The following is a 21,355-nucleotide window of genomic DNA, read 5'->3' as shown; positions in this document are numbered from 1 at the left end:
ATGTGAGTGTAGCGAAATGCTTGTGCTTCTAGTTCCGACAATGCAGTAATAACCAACAAGTAATCTAACTAACAATTCCAAAACTACTGTCTTATACACAGTGTAAGGGGATAAAGAATATGTACATAAGGATATATGAATGAGTGATGGTACAGAGCAGCATAGGCAAGATACAGTAGATGGTATCGAGTACAGTATATACATATGAGATGAGTATGTAAACAAAGTGGCATAGTTAAAGTGGCTAGTGATACATGTATTACATAAGGATACAGTCGATGATATAGAGTACAGTATATACCTATGCATATGAGATGAATAATGTAGGGTAAGTAACATTATATAAGGTAGCATTGTTTAAAGTGGCTAGTGATATATTTACCTCATTTCCCATCAATTCCCATTATTAAAGTGGCTGGAGTTGAGTCAGTGTCAGTGTGTTGGCAGCAGCCACTCAATGTTAGTGGTGGCTGTTTAACAGTCTGATGGCCTTGAGATAGAAGCTGTTTTTCAGTCTCTCGGTCCCAGCTTTGATGCACCTGTACTGACCTCGCCTTCTGGATGATAGCGGGGTGAACAGGCAGTGGCTCGGGTGGTTGATGTCCTTGATGATCTTTATGGCCTTCCTGTAACATCGGGTGGTGTAGGTGTCCTGGAGGGCAGGTAGTTTGCCCCCGGTGATGCGTTGTGCAGACCTCACTACCCTCTGGAGAGACTTACGGTTGAGGGCGAAGCAGTTGCCGTACCAGGCGGTGATACAGCCCGCCAGGATGCTCTCGATTGTGCATCTGTAGAAGTTTGTGAGTGCTTTTGGTGACAAGCCAAATTTCTTCAGCCTCCTGAGGTTGAAGAGGCGCTGCTGCGCCTTCTTCACAATGCTGTCTGTGTGAGTGGACCAATTCAGTTTGTCTGTGATGTGTATGCCGAGGAACTTAAAACTTGCTACCCTCTCCACTACTGTTCCATCGATGTGGATAGGGGGGTGTTCCCTCTGCTGTTTCCTGAAGTCCACAATCATCTCCTTAGTTTTGTTGACGTTGAGTGTGAGGTTATTTTCCTGACACCACACTCTGAGGGCCCTCACCTCCTCCCTGTAGGCCATCTCGTCGTTGTTGGTAATCAAGCCTACCACTGTTGTGTCGTCCGCAAACTTGATGATTGAGTTGGAGGCGTGCGTGGCCACGCAGTCGTGGGTGAACAGGGAGTACAGGAGAGGGCTCAGAACGCACCCTTGTGGGGCCCCAGTGTTGAGGATCAGCGGGGAGGAGATGTTGTTGCCTACCCTCACCACCTGGGGGCGGCCCGTCAGGAAGTCCAGTACCCAGTTGCACAGGGCGGGGTCGAGACCCAGGGTCTCGAGCTTGATGACGAGCTTGGAGGGTACTATGGTGTTGAATGCCGAGCTGTAGTCAATGAACAGCATTCTCACATAGGTATTCCTCTTGTCCAGATGGGTTAGGGCAGTGTGCAGTGTGGTTGAGATTGCATCGTCTGTGGACCTATTTGGGCGGTAAGCAAATTGGAGTGGGTCTAGGGTGTCAGGTAGGGTGGAGGTGATATGGTCCTTGACTAGTCTCTCAAAGCACTTCATGATGACGGAAGTGAGTGCTACGGGGCGGTAGTCGTTTAGCTCAGTTACCTTAGCTTTCTTGGGAACAGGAACAATGGTGGCCCTCTTGAAGCATGTGGGAACAGCAGACTGGTATAGGGATTGATTGAATATGTCCGTAAACACACCGGCCAGCTGGTCTGCGCATGCTCTGAGGGCGCGGCTGGGGATGCCGTCTGGGCCTGCAGCCTTGCGAGGGTTAACACGTTTAAATGTCTTACTCACCTCGGCTGCAGTGAAGGAGAGACCGCATGTTTTCGTTGCAGGCCGTGTCAGTGGCACTGTATTGTCCTCAAAGCGGGCAAAAAAGTTATTTAGTCTGCCTGGGAGCAAGACATCCTGGTCCGTGACTGGGCTGGCGAAAAAGGGGTAAAAAAAAGAAAGAAAAAAAAAGAACCAAAATGCATAGGGGTCCGGTACATTTTGTAAATGCTCAGTGAATTAAAATGCTGCTGGTCAAATGTCCAGCGCAAAATTTTCCAAAACGGAAACCCTGACCCACAGGACCAAGGAGAGCAGAGGATAGAGAGGAGGAGGAGAGAGAGAGAGAAGACAACAGTTGAGTCTGCCTCCCTATAAAACACTCCCCCACACACTGTTTTAACTCGGGGTCAGGGATGGAAGCAGAGAGCATGTTTGGAGGAGTGTGTGTGTGTGTGTGTGTGTGTGTGTGTGTGTGTGTGTGTGTGCGTTGCTACAAACACATGGGCAGCTAAGTTTAATCAACACAATGGGCTGATAGATTGGCTGAGCTGGAGCTTGAGGTCAGCTAATTAAAACACTGTCAGTGTGTGTTTGGTTTTACTAATCAAAAGAGAACCATGTTGCTCTCCTAAAAGCTTGGCTGGTGCATAAAACCTGCAAATTCAGACAAACAAAGAGGTGTACTGGGTTCACACTAAAGAAATATGTGGCATCAAGCATACTTCTTATTCAATGTTAGAATTTTTTTGGTTTTACTAAGTAAAATCAATTCAAATCAAATTTAATTTGTCACATGCGCCGAATTCAACTGGTGTAGCCTTTACCGGGAAATACATGCTTAACGAACCCTTCTCTTAAAAAAACAAAACATATTAAAATAAAATATTTAGGGCATAGGGTTAGGGGTTAAGGGTAGGTTTAGGGGTTAGGGGTTAGGGTTAGGGGTTAGGGTTAGTGTTAGGGGTTTAGGGTTAGGGGTTAGGGGTTAGGGATTGGGGTTAGGGTTAGGGGTTAGGGGTTAGGGTTAGGGGTTAGGGGTTAGGGTTAGCGTTAGGGTTTAGGGTTAGGGGTTAGGGGTTAGGGTTAGGGTTAGGGGTTAGGGGTTAGGGAAAATACCATTTTGAATGGGAATCAATTGTTTGGTCCCTACAAGGATAGTAAATAAACATTGTGTGTGTGTGTGTGTGTGTGTGTGTGTGTGTGTGTGTGTCTGTGCCCTTTCCCAGTCTCCAAACACACACTTGTCTTTTCCCAGTCCCTCCTTTGGTCCCACAGTCTGATATCAAGTGTTCTGTCCCCCCTGGCATGCCCTCTACTGTCAGAAGAGTGGTGAAGACTGCAAGCAAGCAGGAGGCAGGCTGCTAATACAAGTGTCTGCCTCAACATGATCATTGACTGCTTTGTCCTCTGACAGTCCTACTGTCTCTGGCCTACAGCTGGAGTTTCTGTGTGTGTGTATGTGCGTGTGTGTGTGTGTGTGTGTGTGGTATGTGCGCGTACGTGTGCTACTGTGTGCGTGCGATTGTGAAACTGCCATTTGCTCAAATGAATAGAAATAGTTGTAATTAGTCTACTAAAATGAGAGGTCTGTATTCCTGTTGTACATCAGTGTTACTGTAATTTAATGATGCCAATGTGTTTTCATTAATTGAAAACCCTTAATCTATTTTATGAGAATTTGTAAGATTCTTGTTTGGATAAAATAGATGGAGACCAGTCTTTTCAATAATAGGTAACAGAATGTATTCTCGGAGCACGCTCCCATTTCACCACGAGCAACAGTTTATATACAAATTATGACGTCATTTCATTGCTTTAACAGAATCCTCTCCTCTCGACGGGGACAAAGTGAGGTGAAAAGTTCATTCTAACTTACTAACACACTCCCAGGTAACTTTTGACCCCTCAACATTATCAATCACCACTGAGCTGACGGTTCTAATTAACAGAAAACTTAGGAATGCACTCACTGTCTTATCTAAAAACCCCAGAGCTCAGTTCTGTAGGTTCAACCATAGGTTAACGACCTTATGTGTGAGAAAGTTGTCCGGCTGCGGGGACTGTGCCAGGGGATATATACTACTATCTGTACTTACTGGTGGCACAGACGCGGTTTCATCCTTTCCTACACTGAAATTACCCTTGCCTAGCGATTGCGTCTGAAGCTGGGCTTGTAGCACAGCTATCCTCGCCGTAAGGCGAGTACAGCGACTGCAATTAGAAGGCATCATGTTAATGTTACTACTTAGCTTCGGCTGTTGGAGATCCTGACGAACCGTGTCCAGATAAAGCGTCCGGAGTGAAAAAGTTGAGTAGGAAAAAACACAAATATAAACGGTAATTAAAAAGTAAAAACCGTAAATTTGTCAGGTAGCAAAACAGGTTGGCAACAAAACGCACAGCAACTCGAAAACAAGTCTGCAAGTCGTGACCGGAAATGACGTCAACTTTCGGACTGAGCAGTTTGACACCACCCCCGTCTCTCTAGGACATGGAAGTTACCTCCATACACTCCCACCCTTTTCAGCCAGCAAACATCCAAGACTATTCTATTCTGCCAAGTCATTCATTACATCTCTGATATAATTGGTGAAGCGCTGTTGATTTTTAATAGATATAATTGATCCAATCCACATTCTCATTGAGAGTGGACCACCAAAAAATACTTGACTCCAATCCTGCCAGGATCTAATTTAAAGCTTTGATCTCATCTGCCCCCCCCGTGGAACCACAATGTTATTAATACAAACCCTATCATCAGAAGACCCAGACTGCGTACTTCTTTTCTCCCGTTTAGTCAACATCATGTCATGGTGTTGAATGAGTATGAAAGGCATTCTCAAATGTACCAGTAGACATACCCCTGTCCAATTAGCCAGTAATGCTCGGCCATAACGTCGTTCCCCCACACAACCAACAGATGTGAACCCTGGGCCTCCTTATCTTACTGAAATCCCCAGATCTCAACCAGCCTGCCAAATCACTCATTGGTCGCATCAGAAGTAACATTATATGTCCTATTGCAAGTACTGATTTCCCCCACATATTTCCCAGAAGTACTATACTGAATCAAACAGTAAACAGTCTCCCCTTGCCTCTGTGAAAGGAGGAAGCTCAGATTTCAGAGGAACATGTGGATATAAATAGTACAAATCCATACAACTGTCATTATCTGGCTTTCCTGCTTCCATGAATAGCTTTACCATACAGGCCATTCCCTTAAGTGAATTAATTCCATTTAATGGAAAAGGGATGGTTGTCAACTGAGGTTTGCTGTGGCACCCGCATAGCGTTTTTCTTTAGATATTGATCTGGCCGTATATTGAATTCACTCTAACCAGATGTTAGAATCCTCATAACCAGTTTCCCTTTCCTTAAGATCGTTCATCTAAACTATCCACACCGGCTCTTGGCTCTGGACAACTCCACAGTCAGTATCTGCTTTGTCAGGGACTCTGCTTGTAGTCTGCTGACTATAGAGCAATCAGCTGCTTTAACTCTTTCTACCTGGAATGCACTAGGTTATCAACTGAAACCCTTACTTTCACTACACTCCATCTTCTTCCATGCTGGGTATGTAGATTTATGTAGCCCTCTCACATGATGTGAGCTATAACCTGTTTCCATGAACTACACAGCGACTTGCATAGATGTCTTCCATAATAGCCACTCTTAGTCCTGAACTGCCAAGGAGTCAGAGGCCCCACTTGGTCTACATAGAACTCCACTGAGACATCCTTCCCAATCCCACTCTCACTTCCTGTTTATCTAGATCAAGTGATCTCTTATGCTTGGTTAATACTAAATCCTCATTGTTTAACTATGTCAATATTACCCCCTTCTCGGTGTTCATGGTGTATCAGGAATATGGTCAGGAATTAGGTCCCCCAACCATACAGTTTAGGATGGACAGCTCACCTATAAAGCCCCACCCTCTTCCAGAAAACACATCATTAGCAAGAGTCAGACACACTTTCACTTCTATGAACAAGATCAGGGAGGAAATTACAGAAAGGGAATCTTCATTCGAGAGATGGCCCCCAGAATTCTGTTAATTCCAGTTCTCCTCTCGAACACTGTTATTGTTCGACAGTGCCAATGTGTCTTACCCTCCCGCAGTGTGATATGAATCCGGGTAGTTCTTTCAGCTACCTGTCACCAGGAGTCCTTGGTACGGTCCCCCCACCAGGCCTCAGGGACTGGATTGAGTGACTTCACCTGTAATTCACCTGTAGTGCATAAAATCTTGGACATACAGGTTTGGTAACAAACAGCTTCTCATTTGTTCTATCTGATTATATCTTTAACTTCTATACCTACTTGTTAGCAATTTCTTTAATTTTATTAGTTAATTATCCCGTAGGTCACATCCTATCCTAGAACACAATTTACCCATCCCCCCTTTGTTACCTGGCTCTGCCCAGGTAACAACCTTGCCTACTCTAAACAATGACTTAGGTAAGATTAGTAAATTATCCTTATGTCTGACATCATCATGTAGGAGCGCCCGTTTCATTTTCCACATGTCCAATTCTCCCTTGGGCGTCCATGCATGTCAATCCTGTACCAATTCTCTGTCAAGTGTCTTATCTACTTTAAGAAGTATCTGTGCTACTTATATACTTTATTAAATATATATATTTACTGATTTAAACAGTAACCCTTTTCTCTCCTATCTCTCAAATACCACTAAGCGTCTCACTGTTTGACTTTATCTAAAATCATTGATTTTAGAAAAAACATGTCTATAAGTGGCAATCTCTAAAGTCCTTACATTTCCTTAATCAATCTATCTTAATCCTAACAATAATCCTAAATCATCACAGATGTCCTATATTCCTGTTAAATGTAATACTATTTAAAAAAACCTCCTAATAGTCAAACAAAGCCAAAACAAATGCTAACCATATCAAAATCCTTCCTAGCTCTTTCCTTCAGGGATCCTCAGTATTCTATCTGACAATAACATGAATTTAATATATGTTGCATAGTGTGGAATACCTACAGTAATATATCACCCCTAAGAACTGAAACTTATTTTTCTATGTAATTCCCTGCCCTATCGGCTTAATATATCTCCTATCCAAACCTCAATGTATTTTATCTCCCCCTATTTATTCTCAATGATAAATAGGATTTTTTTTCTGTTGTAATACCAAATCAATAATAGCCAATTCAAAAACTTCACAGCTAATATTGTAAAACAGAATCCTGAAACACTTTCTCATCAGTGATTCAAACAATAATTCTAACCCCAAACTAAAACTCCATTATAATTAATTTACCTTAAAACTAGTAACCCAAATGACCACAAATTCATTATACAAATGGCTCTCCCCTGAGGCTGATCAGACCCCAAAATCAAATCAAATAAAATTTTATTTGTCACATACACATGGTTAGCAGATGTTAATGTGAGTGTAGCGAAATGCTTGTGCTTCTAGTTCCGACAATGCAGTAATAACCAACAAGTAATCTAACTAACAATTCCAAAACTACTGTCTTATACACAGTGTAAGGGGATAAAGAATATGTACATAAGGATATATGAATGAGTGATGGTACAGAGCAGCATAGGCAAGATACAGTAGATGGTATCGAGTACAGTATATACATATGAGATGAGTATGTAAACAAAGTGGCATAGTTAAAGTGGCTAGTGATACATGTATTACATAAGGATACAGTCGATGATATAGAGTACAGTATATACCTATGCATATGAGATGAATAATGTAGGGTAAGTAACATTATATAAGGTAGCATTGTTTAAAGTGGCTAGTGATATATTTACCTCATTTCCCATCAATTCCCATTATTAAAGTGGCTGGAGTTGAGTCAGTGTCAGTGTGTTGGCAGCAGCCACTCAATGTTAGTGGTGGCTGTTTAACAGTCTGATGGCCTTGAGATAGAAGCTGTTTTTCAGTCTCTCGGTCCCAGCTTTGATGCACCTGTACTGACCTCGCCTTCTGGATGATAGCGGGGTGAACAGGCAGTGGCTCGGGTGGTTGATGTCCTTGATGATCTTTATGGCCTTCCTGTAACATCGGGTGGTGTAGGTGTCCTGGAGGGCAGGTAGTTTGCCCCCGGTGATGCGTTGTGCAGACCTCACTACCCTCTGGAGAGACTTACGGTTGAGGGCGAAGCAGTTGCCGTACCAGGCGGTGATACAGCCCGCCAGGATGCTCTCGATTGTGCATCTGTAGAAGTTTGTGAGTGCTTTTGGTGACAAGCCAAATTTCTTCAGCCTCCTGAGGTTGAAGAGGCGCTGCTGCGCCTTCTTCACAATGCTGTCTGTGTGAGTGGACCAATTCAGTTTGTCTGTGATGTGTATGCCGAGGAACTTAAAACTTGCTACCCTCTCCACTACTGTTCCATCGATGTGGATAGGGGGGTGTTCCCTCTGCTGTTTCCTGAAGTCCACAATCATCTCCTTAGTTTTGTTGACGTTGAGTGTGAGGTTATTTTCCTGACACCACACTCCGAGGGCCCTCACCTCCTCCCTGTAGGCCATCTCGTCGTTGTTGGTAATCAAGCCTACCACTGTTGTGTCGTCCGCAAACTTGATGATTGAGTTGGAGGCGTGCGTGGCCACGCAGTCGTGGGTGAACAGGGAGTACAGGAGAGGGCTCAGAACGCACCCTTGTGGGGCCCCAGTGTTGAGGATCAGCGGGGAGGAGATGTTGTTGCCTACCCTCACCACCTGGGGGCGGCCCGTCAGGAAGTCCAGTACCCAGTTGCACAGGGCGGGGTCGAGACCCAGGGTCTTGGAGGGTACTATGGTGTTGAATGCCGAGCTGTAGTCAATGAACAGCATTCTCACATAGGTATTCCTCTTGTCCAGATGGGTTAGGGCAGTGGGCAGTGTGGTTGAGATTGCATCGTCTGTGGACCTATTTGGGCGGTAAGCAAATTGGAGTGGGTCTAGGGTGTCAGGTAGGGTGGAGGTGATATGGTCCTTGACTAGTCTCTCAAAGCACTTCATGATGACGGAAGTGAGTGCTACGGGGCGGTAGTCGTTTAGCTCAGTTACCTTAGCTTTCTTGGGAACAGGAACAATGGTGGCCCTCTTGAAGCATGTGGGAACAGCAGACTGGTATAGGGATTGATTGAATATGTCCGTAAACACACCGGCCAGCTGGTCTGCGCATGCTCTGAGGGCGCGGCTGGGGATGCCGTCTGGGCCTGCAGCCTTGCGAGGGTTAACACGTTTAAATGTCTTACTCACCTCGGCTGCAGTGAAGGAGAGACCGCATGTTTTCGTTGCAGGCCGTGTCAGTGGCACTGTATTGTCCTCAAAACGGGCAAAAAAGTTATTTAGTCTGCCTGGGAGCAAGACATCCTGGTCCGTGACTGGGCTGGATTTCTTCCTGTAGTACGTGATTGACTGTAGACCCTGCCACATACCTCTTGTGTCTGAGCCGTTGAATTGAGATTCTACTTTGTCTCTGTACTGACGCTTAGCTTGTTTGATTGCCTTGCGGAGGGAATAGCTGCACTGTTTGTATTCGGTCATGTTACCAGACACCTTGCCCTGATTAAAAGCAGTGGTTTGCGCTTTCAGTTTCACGCGAATGCTGCCATCAATCCACGGTTTCTGGTTAGGGAATGTTTTAATCGTTGCTATGGGAACGACATCTTCAACGCACGTTCTAATGAACTCGCACACCGAATCAGCGTATTCGTCAATATTGTTATCTGACGCAATACGAAACATATCCCAGTCCACGTGATGGAAGCAGTCTTGGAGTGTGGAGTCAGCTTGGTCGGACCAGCGTTGGACAGACCTCAGCGTGGGAGCCTCTTGTTTTAGTTTCTGTCTGTAGGCAGGGATCAACAAAATGGAGTCGTGGTCAGCTAGCCATGGTCAATAGGTCATACCACCCTTTTATAGTCATGTTCCATACTACATTAGACATACATTAGACATATTAAAGGACCCGTTATCCTTAAAATTAAAATAAAATCACTTGCGTAATTAAAACTCATAAAATAAAAACTCATAAAGTTCCATGTGTGAGCGTGCCTCTTTAAAATACCTTTGCACTAAAACAAATAGTCCTAACAAATGTTTTATGTGTATATATTTGCAAACCTTAATGAATAAACAAAACTTCCAGGCCTTTTTTAATTTGGTCGTTTATGGCCTCAATCTCACCCACTCTCCCCAAGATTATAATCCCAGGAAACATCTGAAAGTGAGACACCTAAACATCAATTTTCCCAGAAGAACACAAAACTTCTAACTAGCATTCACTATGCTACTTCGATTCAGAAACTCAAAAGTGAACTATAAACTAAACCTAATGATAATTCCCCTTTACCTAAAATCATTAATCATAAGTTTTAAACAACGTCAATGTATATGTTTACTTAAATGAACATGCTACCCTTACTTATTACTTTTTCCCTCTGCCGCAAATGTCGTACATTTCTCAGTGTAAGAAATCCGTAATTTAATCCCAGATATTTAATAAAAATGTAAACGTATTTTCCCATGGCTCCTTCAACTCACATATAGATAACTTCCATCCATCCCGGAATAAAGAATCCTACTTAAACACACCAGAACAAATGCTTAATTAAGTTAAATCAACTCCTAGAATAAACAATCATCAGTAACCAAATAAACAAACCACTTTTATCAGCAAAAAACAAACTATTCAAAAACTCACTACTATAATGCTTCAGATGACAAAATTACTCAGAGACTCATGTTTACATCTCAATAAAACAAAACACCATCTGCATGTTCCTCAAGAAAAAACAACTATCCCCTGTTACAGATGTCTACGTATCAGGGGAAAAGCTCAAATAACCACATTCAACCTAGCGAATCTGCTGCTAGTTTTTAGCATCTTTCCTGACCTCCCTGACGACTTACTACTACTTTTAGAAATGTATTTGGACATTTTCATTTTCAACTTCTGAAAAGTGACTCAAAACAATAATGCACGCATTTTCCTTCTAAATGACACAAACATTTTCTCCGATACCCCCAGTCACGACATCATTTCCATGGCGACAAAAGTGCCTTGCGAGTGATGTCATCAACAAGCGCTCAACCTAGAGCCGAGCCGCAACAACTTTCAATGAATTATAAACAATTGTTGGCTGGCTGCAGCAACAGTAGTACGGGTTCGATAAACCAAACCTAATTTATCACATCTGTTGAATCCTGAATTAGAATTTACAACATCAATCAACATCTCTCATCTCCCAATTCGCTAAATTTATAAGAACATTTCGATGGGCACAAATCTATCGTAATTGTCTCTTCGGTATTATTTAGAATTCATTTGATTTAAGTAACTGTCTCGTCTTTGATTTAGCATTTTATTACAACTCTATTCCCAATACCTTATTCAAACAGATCATTTAGTGAACAGACATCGTCTTGCATCAAAATTCGCTTCGTTATTACTTGAAGTTGAATGAATTAGTCTTTCAATTTGAACCAAACAAACTATTTAAAACGTTCAGTTTATATCTTATACCAATAGTAGTGACTATAACTTTCTATGCAATACAATTAGCTTAATCACAACCAACCAACTCAGATTTTTTTTTTTAGTTAATGCCTCGGCGGGGAACCGAACCCTAGACTGCAGTTTGTAAGACTGCTACGTTCACCACTATACCACCAACGCGATGGAACTGACTGAGATTCTCCGCAAATAGACCCATTTTACAATTGTCTGTATTTGTAACTCTGGCATCTGGACAACAGAAAATAGCCCTAATTTAAAAGCCCAAAGTTTTCCCTCAGTGAGGATTCTCATTAATCTCGCTCTCCTCTATCAGAAATTAGGAATAGTTACTATCGTGACTCTTAATAAGTTATTAGGTCTCACACGTGAGAGAATTATCGTTCCTTCTTTAAACCATGTCGGGCCAAAATAGATGTTTCTCTTATCTCTTCCCTGCATTATTTCTCATCTCCCGTTAATTCCGGGACCTCCTTTGAGGATTTACTCTCCATGTTCGTTAAATCCTTACCAGTAGCTATGGTATTTAATCACTTATCTAATGACTTTCTATTTTTTTTACCTTCTATGTGCGTGTATTTCTATGAATCTGCTATTTACCGTTACTTAGTTACTTTAGTTGCTTTTCTGTCTGACTATGTGTGTGTCTCTTTAATGATAATCAGTATGTATTTCTCCTTTCTGGAAACCTCATCTATAGATGACTTTTGATCGGACATTACATTTCATCCGTATACAATTATAAGCTCATTATAAACTATTGTTCCTTGGGATTTTCAACGTTAATATCTCATATCTCACTACTCTAGAATCGGTTTCCCTCTCCACCCCTTAGATATTCATTTATTTCAGTACTGAATGGGTTCAGTTATTATGTTCGCCTAGAATTGCCTTGCCTTCTCACCAAGCCTAATTTATCCTCACCTGTTTTAATATATCTATCTGCTACTTTTCATAGTCAGACTACTTCCCATATACAGAAAGACTACTTAGGTTAAAACTTTATTTAGGTATGTCTTTTGAATTAATGGCTATCCTATTTGTACAGAACGACCGTCCCGTCCAACAATACGTACTATGTCTCACCCTTAAAAAATCTTTTGGCTTGCAAGACCAAGATTTATTAAGTCCTAGTTTAGTTTTGGTAGTGCACGTTACCACGAGTCAGTTCAGACCCGTTTCCTTCCTATCGATTTTGGTTAAAACACAAAGTAGAAACCCATTGTATTTGTTCAGAATATTCAAGCACCTATCATTGATTAAATCCAAACTCCTTTAGCACATTCAATCAAAAATATCTTAAATAATTCCTCCCAAATTCGAGAATAAAGACTATTTACCTTCGTCCTGTAGACTGGGAAAAGCAATGCCGGTTCGATTCCGTTACCTTCCCTGTCGCCTTCAGATCAATACCAGCCTGTTTTTTAAAACCTCAATCCAGTGGTCAGGTCGAGGTCCAGTGGTCATAACGAGTCAGACCCGTCCGTGCACGGCTTTCGGCTTTCCCTTCGGACGACAGAGGCAAGTTTGTGGAATCCACTCGAAGGACCAATTGTTACTGTAATTTAATGATGCCAATGTGTTTTCATTCATTGAAAACCCTTAATCTATTTTATGAGAATTTGTAAGATTCTCATTCTTGTTTGCATATAATAGATGGAGACCAGTCTTTTCAATAATAGGTAACAGAATTTATTCTCGGAGCACGCTCCCATTTTACCACGAGCAACAGTTTATATACAAATCGTGACGTCATTTCATTGCTTTAAGAGAATCCCCTCCTCTCGACCGGGACAGTGAGTTCATTTTAACTTACTAACACACTCCCAGGTAACTTTTGACCCCTCAACATTATCAATCACCACTGAGCTGACAGTTCTAATTAACAGAAAACTCAGGAATGCCCTCACTGTCTTATCTAAAAACCCCAGAGCTCAGTTCTGTAGGTTCAACCATAGGTTAACGACCTTATGTGTTTACACAGTCTACAACCCATTTGTTTCTTCCTAGTTGGAATGGTGTTCATTAACTTTAATTACTCCTTGTCTGTGTCACACAATCCCATCGTATGAACTCATATTGTTAATCAGATATAATAAAACAGAGTATAAGTTTACTTAGTTACAGTTCCATTTAAAATGATTTGTTCAGTCATTTAATCATAATTTTACCAACAACTAGTCTGTCTGATAGCTGCTCTCAGACAGACCTGTTGCTCAGACATCATCCTCAGGGGATTCCCTGGTGCTGGGGGAATCCCCAAAGATCATCCGGAATGTTCCCAATTTTCCAGATCCCTAATTAGTCAGCTGTTTCTCTCTGCTGTCTGCCTTCCTTCTCCTCTCCTCTCATCCGTTCCTCTCATCTTCTCATCCATCCTCAGAACAGAGTAATGAGGAGCGTAGCGTGGAAGGGGAATTATGCTTACACATAAGAGCTAATTATCATCCAGACAAACTCACCACGCCTCCCCGCTCGGCGTGCTCATCTTGTCTGGTGGAGATAACAGCAGCAGCTAGCATTGAGTTAGTTAAGTAGTCCCCCTGGGCTTAAGGCAGAGCTGCCCGCTGTACCGTACCGTTGAAGAGGAGAGAGCAGATGGACAGTCTGCAGAAATATCTCTAAAGCGTAGGATTTTCTTTACATTCAATTAGACTAAATGCAGCTTCATTTGAATAATGCTTATTACGCAGTCATTTGTTGTGGAAGTGAAAGTCCCTTCCAGCAATTCTCAGAAAAATGTGTGTGAATCCCATTATTTCATAGCAGGTGTTGTGGTAAGAAGTAAAGACTGAATTGCACCCTTTGTAGATCCCCTGTCATCAATGACTGGGAATTGAAGAACCCTTTTTGGTTCCAGTTAGAACCCTTTTGGTTTCCATGTAGAACCGTCCTGTAGTCTCTGCTATAGAGTCCAGTGTCTGTTGTCACTTATAATGAATATGTGTCTCTCATGGTCCTGTTTGTACGTCTCAATAAGGCCATCACCAACATTCAAAGAAGGGAAAACAGAAGTGAAGAAAACAGGGAGGGTCTGGGTTGTGGGCTCTGGCCTTCCCGGCAGTGATGAGGCACAGTGTCGGTAAACGATCACCTCTCCCCAGAAACACTGATTATAATTTGTATTAACATTTCTCGATTCTGGAGTGAAGTGGGTTATTTACTGCCCCCTTTTCCCCTCCACTTCCCAGTGTCCCTTGGGACTTGAAGAGAGATCACACTCCCTTCCTGCGGAAGAACAAGACTTGACATTTTCTGTTAGCTCACTCAGACAGTTGTTTTCAGGTCAGTGTTGTGGTATGAAACTCTCCCCTATCAATTGCTGCTGTCAGAACACAATATTTGTGAGGTTCAGTTAGTGTTGTGATACTCCATAGTGAGGTTCAGTTAGTGTTGTGATATGAAGTGATACTTCATGGTGAGGTTCAGTTAGTGTTGTGATATGAAGTGATACTCCATGGTGAGGTTCAGTTAGTGTTGTGATATGAAGTGATACTCCATGGTGAGGTTCAGTTAGTGTTGTGATATGAAGTGATACTCCATGGTGAGGTTCAGTTAGTGTTGTGATATGAAGTGATACTCCATGGTGAGGTTCAGTTAGTGTTGTGATATGAAGTGATACTCCATGGTGAGGTTCAGTTAGTGTTGTGATATGAAGTGATACTTCATGGTGAGGTTCAGTTAGTGTTGTGATATGAAGTGATACTCCATAGTGAGGTTCAGTTAGTGTTGTGATATGAAGTGATACTCCATAGTGAGGTTCAGTTAGTGTTGTGATACTCCATAGTGAGGTTCAGTTAGTGTTGTGATATGAAGTGATACTCCATGGTGAGGTTCAGTTAGTGTTGTGATATGAAGTGATACTCCATAGTGAGGTTCAGTTAGTGTTGTGATATGAAGTGATACTCCATAGTGAGGTTCAGTTAGTGTTGTGATATGAAGTGATACTCCATGGTGAGGTTCAGTTAGTGTTGTGGCTTCATGGTTGCCTGTAGGTTCTTTATTACTGTAGGTCGGTCTGTCTGCAGGTCCCCAGGCACTGTCCAATCAGATTGACCAGATCTCTGTGACCCCTCATAGGTTTGTCAATGACTGGGAATTGACAGGCCTGGTTAAATCACACCACGTGACCTTGTCTGCTCTGGACTGTACTAATAGTCAGACATGCAGCAATTTTGACACAGTTTATGCGTGTGACACACCTGCTTCTATGTGTGTGTGTCTTCTCCCTAGTCAGCAGTTTGCCTTAAAAATGTTTGGTCCAGATGGATCAGATCATTCTCAAGTGCTGCAAAATATAAAAGGGCCACTTAAAAAGGCAACACTGTGTAAATTAATATTTTCTCACTCCCTCTTATCCATTCTCCTCCCTCCCTCCCTCCCTCCCTCCCTCCCTCCCTCCCTCCCTCCCTCCCTCCCTCTATTTTAGTCTTTCTGTCTTTCTTTCTCTTTCTCTCTCCCATCCTCTCCTCTCCCTCCCCTCCCTTCTCTTACTTTCTCCCACTCTCTTTTTCTTTGTCTGTCTTGACCCCCTCTTTCTCTCCCTCCCTCGCTCTCTGCAGGTAGCATAGTGTACCTGGGGATGATGGTGGGGGCGTTCTTCTGGGGGGGTCTGTCAGACAAGGTGGGCCGTAAACAGTGCCTGCTCATCGCTATGTCTGTCAACGGCTTCTTCTCCTTCCTCTCCTCCTTTGTCCAGGGGTACGGCATGTTCCTCTTCTGCCGCATGTTTTCGGGCTTCGGGTGAGTGGTGTCCGTTATGTTCTATTCTACTATATTCTAGTCTCCTCTACTCTAATTTACTCTTCTATACTGTACTATACTATACAATAATATACTGTACTGTGCACTATTCTGTTATTCTATTCTACTCTATTATAGTACTTTATAATGTGTCATGTCTTGTAGAACATTTCCTTCCACTAAAACTCTACTAGAACACTTCAAAAGTTCCATTATGTTCTCTTCCTCTAAACCTCTTCTAGAACATTTCATAAGTTCCATTAAGTTCTCTTCCTCTAAACCTCTTCTAGAACACGTCATAAGTTCTCTTCCACTAAAACTCTCCTAGAACACTTCATAAGTTGTCTTCCACTAAAACTCTCCTAGAACACTTCATAAGTTCTCTTCCACTAAAACTCTCCTAGAACACTTCATAAGTTCCATTAAGTTCTCTTCCACTAAACCTCTCCTAGAACACTTCATAAGTTCTCTTCCTCTAAACCTCTTCTAGAACACTTCATAAGTTCCATTAAGTTCTCTTCCACTAAACCTCTCCTAGAACACTTCATAAGTTCTCTTCCTCTAAACCTCTTCTAGAACACTTCATAAGTTCCATTAAGTTCTCTTCCACTAAAACTCTCCTAGAACACTTCATAAGTTCCATTAAGTTCTCTTCCACATAGCTCTCCTAGAACACTTCATAAGTTCTCTTCCTCTAAACCTCTCCTAGAACACTTCATAAGTTCTCTTCCACTAAAACTCTCCTAGAACACGTCATAAGTTCTCTTCCACTAAAACTCTCCTAGAACACTTCATAAGTTCTCTTCCACTAAAACTCTCCTAGAACACGTCATAAGTTCTCTTCCACTAAAACTCTCCTAGAACACGTCATAAGTTCTCTTCCACTAAAACTCTCCTAGAACACTTCATAAGTTCTCTTCCACTAAAACTCTCCTAGAACACTTCATAAGTTCTCTTCCACTAAAACTCTCCTAGAACACTTCATAAGTTCTCTTCCACTAAAACTCTCCTAGAACACTTCATAAGTTCTCTTCCACTAAAACTCTCCTAGAACACGTCATAAGTTCTCTTCCACTAAAACTCTCCTAGAACACTTCATAAGTTCTCTTCCACTAAAACTCTCCTAGAACACTTCATAAGTTCTCTTCCACTAAAACTCTCCTAGAACACTTCATAAGTTCTCTTCCACTAAAATTCTCCTAGAACACTTCATAAGTTCTCTTCCACTAAAACTCTCCTAGAACACTTCATAAGTTCCATTAAGTTCTCTTCCACATAGCTCTCATATAACACTTCATAAGTTATCTTCCACTAAAACTCTCCTAGAACACTTCATAAGTTCTCTTCCACTAAAACTCTCCTAGAACACTTCATAAGTTCTCTTCCACTAAAACTCTCCTAGAACACGTCATAAGTTCCATTAAGTTCTCTTCCACATAGCTCTCATATAACACGTCATAAGTTCTCTTCCACTAAAACTCTCCTAGAACACTTCATAAGTTCTCTTCCACTAAAACTCTCCTAGAACACTTCATAAGTTCCATTAAGTTCTCTTCCACATAGCTCTCATATAACACTTCATAAGTTCTCTTCCACTAAAACTCTCCTAGAACACTTCATAAGTTCTCTTCCACTAAAACTCTCCTAGAACACTTCATAAGTTCTCTTCCACTAAAACGCTCATAGTGTCACGCCCTGACCTTAGAGATCCTTATTTATTCTCTATGCTTGGTTAGGTCAGGGTGTGACTCGGGTGGGAAAATCTATGTTTTCTATTTCTTTGTTGTTTTGCCGAGTGTGGTTCCCAATCAGAGGCAGCTGTCTATCGTTGTCTCTGATTGTGGATCATATATAAGTTGTGATTTTCCGTTTGGGTTTTGTTGGATGTTATTTTCTGTTTAGTGTCTGTGCCCGACGGCACTGGTCGCTTTCGTTTTTGGATTTGTTATTTTTGTTTGAGTGTTTCTTGTAAATAAATATCATGAACACTTTCCACGCTGCGCTTTGGTCCACTCTTCCTTCCACCGACGACGAGAGCCATTACACCAACAACACTTCATAAGTTCCATTAAGTTCTCTTCCTATAAAACTCTCCTAAAACACTTCATAAGTTCCATTAAGTTCTCTTCCTCTAAACCTCTCCTAGAACACTTCATAAGTTCCATTAAGTTCTCTTCCTCTAAACCTCTCCTAGGACACTTCATAAGTTCCATTAAGTTCTCTTCCTCTAAACCTCTCTTAGAACACTTCATAAGTTCTCTTCCTATAAAACTCTCCTAGAACACTTCATAAGTTCCATTAAGTTCTCTTCCTCTAAACCTCTCCTAGGACACTTCATAAGTTCCATTAAGTTCTCTTCCTCTAAACCTCTCTTAGAACACTTAATAAGTTCTCTTCCTATAAAACTCTCCTAGAACACTTCATAAGTTCCATTAAGTTCTCTTCCTCTAAACCTCTCTTAGAACACTTCATAAGTTCTCTTCCTCTAAACCTCTCTTAGAACACTTCATAAGTTCCATTAAGTTCTCTTCCTCTAAACCTCTCCTAGAACACTTCATAAGTTCCATTAAGTTCTCTTCCTCTAAACCTCTCCTAAAACACTTCATAAGTTCCATTAAGTTCTCTTCCTCTAAACCTCTCCTAGGACACTTCATAAGTTCCATTAAGTTCTCTTCCTCTAAACCTCTCCTAGAACACTTCATAAGTTCCATTAAGTTCTCTTCCTCTAAACCTCTCCTAGAACACTTCATAAGTTCCATTAAGTTCTCTTCCTCTAAACCTCTCCTAGGACACTTCATAAGTTCCATTAAGTTCTCTTCCTCTAAACCTCTCCTAGAACACTTCATAAGTTCCATTAAGTTCTCTTCCTCTAAACCTCTCCTAGAACACTTCATAAGTTCCATTAAGTTCTCTTCCTCTAAACCTCTCCTAGAACACTTCATAAGTTCCTGTCACGCTGGTATGAAGAGATTTGGGAGACAGGTTTTTTTTATACCCCAAAATTACGGCGTGCCGTGTAAAGGCACGGGGACGAAGACCAAACAAACACTATACAAAACACAGGGTTGAAACCCAAACAAAAAAGCGAGGAGTACGTTGAGTAAATAACACACGTGCACAATGATTTACTCACGGGACGAGACCCGTAATCATCTGCACGATCCACAAGGGCACGAAAACCCCAAACACACAGCACAGGTACTCACACCCACCAACGGACATAGTAACAATAATCTACCCCCAATGGAAACCAAAGGGCACATATCATATACACAAATACTAATCAGTGGGAATAGGGGCCAGGTGTGCGTGATGAAAGTTCTGGAGGGATCCGTGACAGTCCCATATAGTTTCTTTGACCATGCAGTACTCTTCCAGACAGAGCTCTACTCCCACGTCTCTCTCTCTCTCTCTCTCTCTCTCTCTCCACTCCTCCAAGGCTCTCTCTCTCTCTCTAGCTATTCTCCACTTCTCCAAGGCTCTCTCTCCCTCTCCAGATATTCTCCATTCCTCCAAGGCTCCAGATATTCTCCACTCTTCCAAGGCTCTCTCTCTCTCGTCTCCACAGCTGTCTCTCAATTCAATTCATATGAATTCAATTTAAGGGCTTTATTGGCATGGGAAACATGATAACATTGCCAAAGCAAGTTAACTAGATTATTTACAGTAAACATTACACTGAGAAGAAATAATAAAGACAGTTAAAATGTCATTATGTCTATATACAGTGTTGGAATGATGCGCAAATAGTTAAAGTTCAAAAGGGGAAATAAATAAACATAAATATGGGTTGTATTTACATTGGTGTTTGTACTTCGGTGGTTGCCCTTTTCTTGTGGCAACAGGTCACAAATCTTGCATACTGTGGTATTTCACCCAGTAGATATGGGAGTTTATTTAAATTGGGTTTGTTTTCAAATTATTTGTGGATCTGTGTAATCTGAGGGGAATATGTGTCTCTAGTATGGTCATACATTTGGCAGGAGGTTAGGGAGTGCAGCTCAGTTTCCACCTCATTTTGTGGGCAGTGTGCACCTAGCCTCTTGAGAGCCAGGTCTACCTACGGCGGCCTTTCTCATTAGCAAGGCTATGCTCACTGAGTCTGTACATAGTCAATGTTTTCCTCAAGTTTGGGTCAGTCACAGTGGTCAGGTATTCTGCCACTGTGTACTCTCTGTTTAGGGCCAAGTAGCATTCTAGTTTGCTCAGATTTTTTGTTAATTCTTTCCAATGTGTCAAGTAATTATCTTTTTGTTTTCTCATGATTTGGTTGGGTCTAATTGTGTTGCTGTCCCGGGGCTCTGTGAGGTCTGTTTGTGAACAGAGCCACCGGACTAGCTTGCTTAGGGGACTCTTCTCCAGGTTCATCTCTCTGTAGGTGATGGCTTTGTTATGGAAGGTTTGGGAATTGCTTCCTTTTAGGTGGTTGTAGAATTTAACAGCTCCTTTCTTGATTTTGATAATTAGTGGGTATCGGCCTAATTCTGCTCTGCATGCATTATTTGGTGTTTTACGTTGTACACAGAGGATATTTTTTGCAAGATTCTGCATGCAGTCTTAATTTGATGTTTGTCCCATTTTGTGAATTCTTGGTTGGTGAGTGGACCCCAGATCTCACATCCATAAAAGGCAATGGGTTCTAAAACTGATTAAAGTATTTTTAGCCAGATCCTAATTGGTATGTCGAATTTTATGTTCCTTTTGATGGCATAGAAGGCCTTCTTGCCTTGTCTCTCAGCTCGTTCACAGCGTTGTGGAAGTTACCCGTGGTGCTGATGTTTAGGCCAAGGTATGTATGTTTTTTGTGTGCTCTAGGGTAATGGTGTCTAGATGGCGCCTGGACTTTTTTGGAACACCATTATTTTTGTCTTACTGAGATTTACTGTCAGGGCCCAGGTCTGACAGAATCTGTGCAGAAGATCTAGGTACTGCTGTAGGCCCTCCTTGGTTGGTGACAGAAGCACCAGATCATCAGCAAACAGTAGACATTTGACTTCATATTCTAGTATGGTGAGGCCGGGTGCTGCAGACTGTTCTAGTGCCCTCGCCAATTCATTGATATATACAGTGCCTTGCGAAAGTATTCGGCCCCCTTGAACTTTGCGACCTTTTGCCACTTTCAGGCTTCAAACATAAAGATATAAAACTGTATTTTTTTGTGAAGAATCAATAACAAGTGGGACACAATCATGAAGTGGAACGACATTTATTGGATATTTCAAACTTTTTTAACAAATCAAAAATTGAAAAATTGGGCGTGCAAAATTATTCAGCCCCCTTAAGTTAATACTTTGTAGCGTCACCTTTTGCT

General features: G+C 41.9%; 1 protein-coding gene across 1 annotated transcript in view; it reads left to right on the top strand.

The window, feature by feature from the left end:
• Window positions 1-21,355, top strand: part of LOC110522831 (synaptic vesicle glycoprotein 2C) — a 74,873-nt gene that overhangs the window by 27,945 nt on the left and 25,573 nt on the right. The window contains exon 3 of the mRNA XM_036977081.2: window positions 15,864-16,044. Coding sequence (XP_036832976.2) covers window positions 15,864-16,044 — 181 coding nt within the window. The remainder of the gene's footprint in view (window positions 1-15,863; window positions 16,045-21,355) is intronic.

This window comes from Oncorhynchus mykiss, chromosome 5 (assembly GCF_057628025.1).
Source record: "Oncorhynchus mykiss isolate SJ-2025 chromosome 5, ASM5762802v1, whole genome shotgun sequence".
Taxonomy (NCBI): Eukaryota; Metazoa; Chordata; class Actinopteri; order Salmoniformes; family Salmonidae; genus Oncorhynchus; species Oncorhynchus mykiss.
This window is presented reverse-complemented; position numbering and strand designations above follow the sequence as displayed.